This window comes from Spermophilus citellus (assembly GCF_964194105.1).
Source record: "Spermophilus citellus genome assembly, chromosome: 10".
In the NCBI taxonomy this organism is placed as follows: Eukaryota; Metazoa; Chordata; class Mammalia; order Rodentia; family Sciuridae; genus Spermophilus; species Spermophilus citellus.
This window is the reverse complement of record NC_138197.1, coordinates 129,655,164-129,662,422: the sequence shown is the minus strand read 5'-3', so window position 1 is coordinate 129,662,422 and position 7,259 is coordinate 129,655,164. Positions and strand designations below refer to the sequence as shown.

Genomic DNA, 7,259 nt, shown 5'->3' with positions numbered 1-7,259 from the left:
AGCTTAAAGTAAGTTTTGGGGCTTAAAACTTATCCTTCCTGCTTAAGGTTTGGGTTATAGATCCAGCTTGAGGAAACTAAAATTTAAAAAAAAGTTAACCAGGGCCAGGGTTATAGCTCAGTGGTAGAGCACTTGCCAAGCATGCGTGAGGCACTGGGTTCGATCCTGGCAGCATATAAACAAAATAAAGGTACTGTGTCCATCTACAACTAAAAAAGTATTAAAAAAAAATAAAAACACTTTCCATATGGGGTCCTTTATAGTGCCACCATCTTAGGCCCTCATTCAATTTCTAACACACAAATAAGTAACACTGTCATACTAGCTGAAGGATGGCAGATGGGTTCCAACTTGAATAACAACACTTTTATGGGTGGGTTATCGAAACGTTGTTACACAGGACCCTGAGATCACTAGATCGATAGACTGGTGGGAGGGTTCTCTCAGTGTCACTGTGATCTGAGGGGCACAGGTGAGGGGAGAGGCAGCACCCGTGTTTCACAGCTACAGTCTCCTTATTAATAACAAATCTGAAGAGGGTGTGCATTATAAATATCTGGAAATACAGAGCAGCTAAATTTGTTTTAATGAGATACACTGACCTAGGTTCTATCCTCAGCACTGCAAAGAAAAGAAAGAAAGAAAGAAAGAAAAAACAAGAGAGAAAAAAAGGAGAGAAAAGACTATGAATGTTTTAGAAAGGGTGTATACATTTTAAGCCACCATCAAAGGCACACCTTCTGAATTTGGAGACTGACTAGAAGAGGTGCCTTTTTTTTTTTTTTTTTTTGGTACTGGGGATTGAACCCAGAGGCACTTAACCCCTGAGCCACATCCCAGACCTTTTTATTTTTATTTTGTGATAGGGTCTTGCTAAGTTACGGAAGCTGGTCTTGAACTTGTAATCTTCCTGTCTCAGCCTCACAAATTTCTGGGATTTTAGATATGTCAAGTGCGCCCAGCTTTATATACATTTTTTGAGACAGGGTCTAGTTAAATTGCTGGGGCTGGTCTCCAGCTTGTGATCTTCCTGCCTCAGCCTCTCAAATTACTGGGATTACAGGCGTGCTTCATCATGTCAAGGTAAGAAGTGAATTTGTAATTTGAGTATTCCTACTGTTGTGTCTCTAATTTTAAAACCTTCTAGTTTCCTGAGAAGAAGAGCAATCTCTGAAATAAATTCATAAAAGCATGTGACACTGCCTATCCAGATATGCTTCTTTCATTTAGATGGTATAATTGATGATACAACCACATATCTAAATGCAGGGGGAAAATTCCAGTGACAATATCTGGAGAAGGTTTTTTTCTTTTCATTTTAAAATTTTAAATAAAAGTTCTCAGTAGGAAAGCCTGGTAGTATATGTGAAATATTTGATTATTATACTTTTTTTTTTAAATATTTATTATTTTTTAGTTCTCGGCGGACACAACATCTTTGTTGGTATGTGGTGCTGAGGATCGAACCCGGGCCGCACGCATGCCAGGCGAGCGCGCTACCGCTTGAGCCACATCCCCAGCCCTGATTATTATACTTTTGACTGGAGAAAAAAATGGGGTATGTCTGTGGCATGGCTAAGAATGAATAAGATCTCTGCACTGTGAAAAATTACCTGTTCAACAAATCCTAATATATATTAGACAGCTATGAGATCTTCATTATGTTCTAATAGTCTGACTCAAACGCTTAGCTACTATGGTTAATCTGGTTAATTCAAAGGACAATGTACCTGGCGCAGGGACTATATGGTTAATTCAAAGGATGATGTACCTGGTGCAGGGACTATAGACACCAGTACTTCTGTAGAACTTTTCTGCGTGATGTCCAGGTGAAGACCACAGAAAACGAGTTACGGGAAGAAAAGGAAATTCTGTATTCCAGGATTTAAAAAGAATAAAGGAGGGTTGGGGCTGTAGCTCAGTGGCAGAGTGCTTGCATTCGTGAGGTACTGGGTTCGATCCTCAACACCACATAAAAATAAACAAATAAAATAAAGGCATTCTGTCCATCTGCAACTACAAAAAAAAAAAAAAAAAGAATAAAGTACAAAGGCTAGGTGAATGAAAAGCTAGAGTGGTTTTATGCCCCTCCCTTTCTGTTAGAAAGCAGCACAGACTGAGAATTGGAAGAAGGTGGGAGGGCAGGAATGGGGATATAGCCTCCATTGGTGCAGCCTCCATTCCCTTAGCCACTTAGCTAACATTAGCAGAGCCAGGCACTTGTGGATGAGAACTATCTGTCAGAGTGTGATCTCTATCACTTTTGTTGTAACATTATCTTTTTCTTTTGTCTGTTTTTGGCTCAGTACGTACTATGGGCAAACTTCTAGCACTAGATTACTAATCCCTTAGCCTTGAGCTTCCTTAACACAAATAGAAAAAAAAGAAAACCACAAACCCTTGAACCATTATGTTTTGTATATTGGGTTTAAAGGAGGTGAATGCACTGGTCCTTAGAAATTCCCTCAAACAGAAGCTTCTGAATAAACCATCTTTAGTAATTTAGCTCTGTTCATTCATAGACTGAGTTGTTGTATTGATTAAAATATTTAATCAGAGCTAGAGGAAATCACAGAATAGGAGAGTTATTTCTCTGAAACCTGAATGCCATTATTTTGACTTTAACAGGGTAAGTGGGGGATCTGCTTTTGGCCAGTGCAGTAATTTCAAGAGTGATTTATGAGGTCAGTGCATTACCTGGTGTGGTGGCCAGGTATGGTAGGATTTAAATGTAATCCCAGGTAGGCAAAGGCTGGGCCAGGAGGATTACAAGTTCTAAGCCAGCCTGGGTAACTGAGTAAGATCCTGTCTCAAAATTTAAAAGATGTGGGGATACAGCTCAGTGGTAGGTAGAGTGCTTGCCTAGTATATGTGAGGCGCTAGGTTCTAGTACTGGGAGGAGAGGTGGGAAGAAAAAGAAAAAACAAAGTAAATAAACTGTGAAGGAGCCAGGTACAGTGGCATGCCAGCAACTCTGGAGGCTGAGACGGCAGGATCACTTAAGCCCTAAAGTTTAAGACCAGCCTAGGTAAACAACTTATCTCAAAAACAATAACAATAACAACAACAACAACAACAAACTTATAAAGGAATCAGGGATGCCTGGGAAAGGAATCATCTTTAAATTGAAGAGAACAAATAGTTGGAGGTCTGGATCTGTAAGAGACATACATATTCTTTTCTTTCTGTTCCGTTTTCTTCCTTATGAAAAATCTAAACTTTCTAGGGCTCAGGCAATCAAATAGCAAGAAAGATTCAAAACTATTTTGTTCAATAGCTCATGTTGCTGAATCTGGACTGTGGCTGAATGGAAAAGATGCCAGTGACCCTGCAAGTTCATGTGGCTCCAGTACATAAGCAGAATATGGAATATGGAGGCAGGAGTTATGAAAGGTATGTGCTGGCCATCTAAAGTCACTGACAGGTAGTTCTCAGCACAGGCAAAGACCCTGGTGATTAGCTCAAAATACTGGCATCATATATCTTATGACATCAGTGAAAGTAAAGAAAAGAAAGGACCTAGAGAGAAGAGAATTTTCCCTATGTTTAAATGTGTTAATTGGAATGAAATGACATATATAACCAAGACCTCATTTTACGTTTAAAAATTAAACTTGTTTGGATCATTAATTCTACAGAATTAATGTTACTAAAGTCACAGTAAGAAATCATTCCAAAATTCACTTTTCCATTTTTCCATCTATTTAGAAAAGCCCATGTAATGATTACACACATCATATATAGCTGCTGCACTCCCAAATAAAACATGTGCATAAATATGCATGGAGACTCAGAATGCACAAATGCAGGGATGCCTGCACGCCTGTTTTGAACCTGAGATGCATCTGAGTTACAATGGGGGTCATGAGGTTCTGTTGCAGATCTGCTCAATGTCATTTATCTCTTTGGGACAATCTGCAGAAAGGATGAGAGGGGAGTCCCGAGTCACCACTATATCATCCTCGATTCGCACACCAAGACCTCGAAACTTCTCTGGAGCATCTCTGTCATCCTCTGGAATATAAATGCCTGAGAAGTAGAGAGAAGAGTGCATTGTTCAACATGGCAGTAACTGGGTGATCCTGGGCAAGTTAATATGAGTTATAATTCTTTATCTGTGTCTGTATCTTAAGCCTAACAGAGTTATAAGGATTAAATGAGACAACACATTTAACAGCGCCTGGCACATAATGATCAATAATATGGGATATAATCATTACTAGAATTATTATCATTACAGTCATCTTGTGTATTAGTCTACAGGCTCTACATGAAAATGTTGAGCATGATTCCCTCATAGTCTACTGGCTCACATAGGACACTAAAGTTAGTTACTTAACTTATGAATATGTCTATACATGCTGGGAACTAGCAGATTATATATGTACACTCCCTTTGCCTAATGCTCCTCTGGAAAAGGGCATGTGGCTAAAATAAAGATAAAATATATATTAAATGTGTTTAAATTGCACTTAAATATTTATTTAGTGATTATTAGCCTTAACAAGCAGAAACTGTTGAATAGTCATTAAAGTTTCCCCCCCCCCCAGGCACAGTGGTGCACGCCTGTAATCCCAGTGGCTCATGAGGCTGAGGCAGGAGGATTTTGAGTTCAAGGTCAGCTGCAGCAATTTATCGAGGCCCTAAGCAACTCAGCAAGATGCTGTCTCTAAATAAAATATGAAAAAGGGCTGGAGATGTGGCTCAGTGGTTAAACACCCCTGGGTCCAATCCCTGGTACAAAAAATAAAAAAATAAAAAGAGGATTAAAAAAATCTAAGGAAGAATCCACGTGCACCCATTTACTAACAAGATTATAGACTAGACTAAAGAGCATCTAAGACCAGAACAACAAACAACTGGGTTCAAAGGGTGGTATGAAATACATTTCCAAGCAATAATTTCTATAATTTAGAGGTTAAAACATTTAATCTAAAGTTATGATCTTCTTTTCACCATGAAAACAGTGTCTGTTTTTACAAATTAACTCTTGGGGGTCTAGGTATGGAGCTCAGTAATATAGTGTTTACTTAGCATGCAGGAGGCCCTAGATTTGATCCCCAGCACTATTTTTTTTTTAAGATAGAGTGAGAAAGGAGGGAGGGAGGGAGGGAGAGAGAGAGAGAGATAATTTTTTAATATTTATTTTTTAGTTCTCGGCGGACACAACATCTTTGTTTGTATGTGGTGCTGAGGATCGAACCCGGGCCGCACGCATGCCAGGCGAGTGCGCTACCGCTTGAGCCACATCCCCAGCCCCCCCAGCACTATTATTTACTTAAAATAAATAATTAACTAATTAATTTAAAAAATAAAAAAATTAACTCTTGGAACATTAATCTTCCACACCATTTCTCTTTTGCATTCTGTCTGACACCTGGTATCACTTCAATCAGGAAACCTATTTGACTGAAGCTTATAAGAAAGGAGTTGGAGACTAAGCAGTAGGATAATGCTGGATAGTTCACTGTAGCTTTCAGGGATGTTGCATTTGAACATGGAGAGTCTGTAGGTCTCTCTGCCTGCACTCACTGGGTTTTGGAAGTTTGAGCAGTCTACTACTAACAACTGAGAGAATAGCACAAATTGGCTCTGGCAAAGGCAGAATTAAAAACAGATTTATTTTTTAATATCTGCTTATAGGAAGCATTCACCATCTGTTGTTTATTGGAGAAGTAAAATTAAACAAATTATGTGAAAAAAAGGTAAAAGAAATTAAACGAATTGTGTGATGTTAAATAAGAAAGTTAAAGATAAATCTAAAATGAAGTCACCACTGCACTGGAGAGATCCACCCTGTCCCTCCTGTCCCCTCTTTTAATATAATTAATTATGTTGGTTCAGGTAAAAACAAACAATCACAGTATTATTTGTCCTGAAAGGACCGAGCTCCTCACCTGGTTCAATTGTGATCACCATACCCGGCTGCAGAGGTAGAGAACGGGGCATGTCTGGAGTATCATGGACATCCATCCCAAGGTAATGGCCTACATGGTGAGGGCAGTATTTTCGAGCAGACTAGAAGAGATAATAACCACAGTTTTCTTAGAGCAAGGACCTCTTAAGGGGCAAGTTGGGCATGTTTAAATCAGTGAGATTTGCATTAATACTTTCCCAATGGTTCTGCTACTTATGCCTAACCTGTCCTTGGGCTATTGCTTAAGAGGCCTGATAATGGGTCTGGGGAATGTAACTAACATGTGCCTAGCTTCTGCTTATATGCAATTCTGCCAATGACACTAAATCCACATTTCCATCTCACTAAAAATCTACTACACGCTTGCTGACTTGGGGAATCCCAGTAATGACTATGACAAATGAAAATCTCTTTCCTAGGTTAAGGGAAGATGACCATATTAGGATCCTTATCTTTTCAATACTCTCACATCTCTCTCAGGAAGCCTACTCTGGACACCCTAAGTAGGTTACAGCAACCTGTGGAGTAGGTATAATTATTAGGCATTCACTAGCTTGGATATTTCTATCAGTTAATTAAAGAAGTGTAAAGCCTAAGTAACAGAAAATTTATAGCTTCTTTTTTTAAATATTTTTTTTTAGTTGTAGTTGGACACACTATCTTTATTTTATTTATTTTTATGTGGTGCTGAGAATCGAACCCAGTCTCTCCCAGGTGCTAGGCAAGCGTTCTACTGCTGAACATAACCCAGCCCCAATAGTTTCTTTTCTTCTCTCTTTTGTAGTACTGGGGATTGAACCCAGAGCCTTGAGCATACTAGGCAAGCACTCTAACACTGAACTATATCCCTCGCCCTCTTTAAAAATTTTATTTTGAGACAGGGTCTAGTTAAGTTGCTGAGGCTAGCCTTGAACTTTCAATCCTCCTGCCTAAGCCTCCAGAGTGTCTGGGATTACAGGTGTGCACCAGTATACCTGGCTTTATAGCTTCTTTTCTATTTCTATTCTTTTCTGTTCTCTTCTTTGCTTCTGTTCGATTAGAGCAGCCTGAACTTAGAGATGAAAGATGCTTAATGGTCTATCTGGCTTGACCACTTAAAGCTGAGGTTTTACATTTTTAGACATCATTACATTTTGGGAGCAGATAAAATTTATTAAAGACAGGCTTTTGAACATAGTGTTAAAATCTCAACAATGTCACTCAAACAACAAACATTCTCTCCTCTGACCTTCAGAATCATCACAAAAGGATTGAGAGTTAACTTCTCTTCTTTTTAATGTCCTTTCCTACCCATTATGAACCAGACTTCATTTTGTTTTCTGAATATTGAGCTGGTCACACA

The 7,259-nt window shown here is 38.9% G+C and overlaps 1 protein-coding gene across 3 annotated transcripts in view; it reads right to left on the bottom strand.

Annotated features, from left to right (window-relative positions):
- Positions 1-1,529: 1,529 nt before the first annotated feature.
- XPNPEP3 (X-prolyl aminopeptidase 3) overlaps positions 1,530-7,259 on the bottom strand; it is a 61,445-nt gene continuing 55,715 nt past the window's right edge. For all 3 annotated transcript variants that reach the window (XM_081310514.1, XM_081310515.1, XM_081310516.1), the window contains 2 exons: positions 5,898-6,018; positions 1,530-4,029 (listed from right to left, as the gene is read on the bottom strand). In XM_081310514.1, the coding sequence (XP_081166640.1) occupies positions 3,863-4,029; positions 5,898-6,018 (288 nt within the window). In that variant the 3' untranslated portion in view covers positions 1,530-3,862. The remainder of the gene's footprint in view (positions 4,030-5,897; positions 6,019-7,259) is intronic.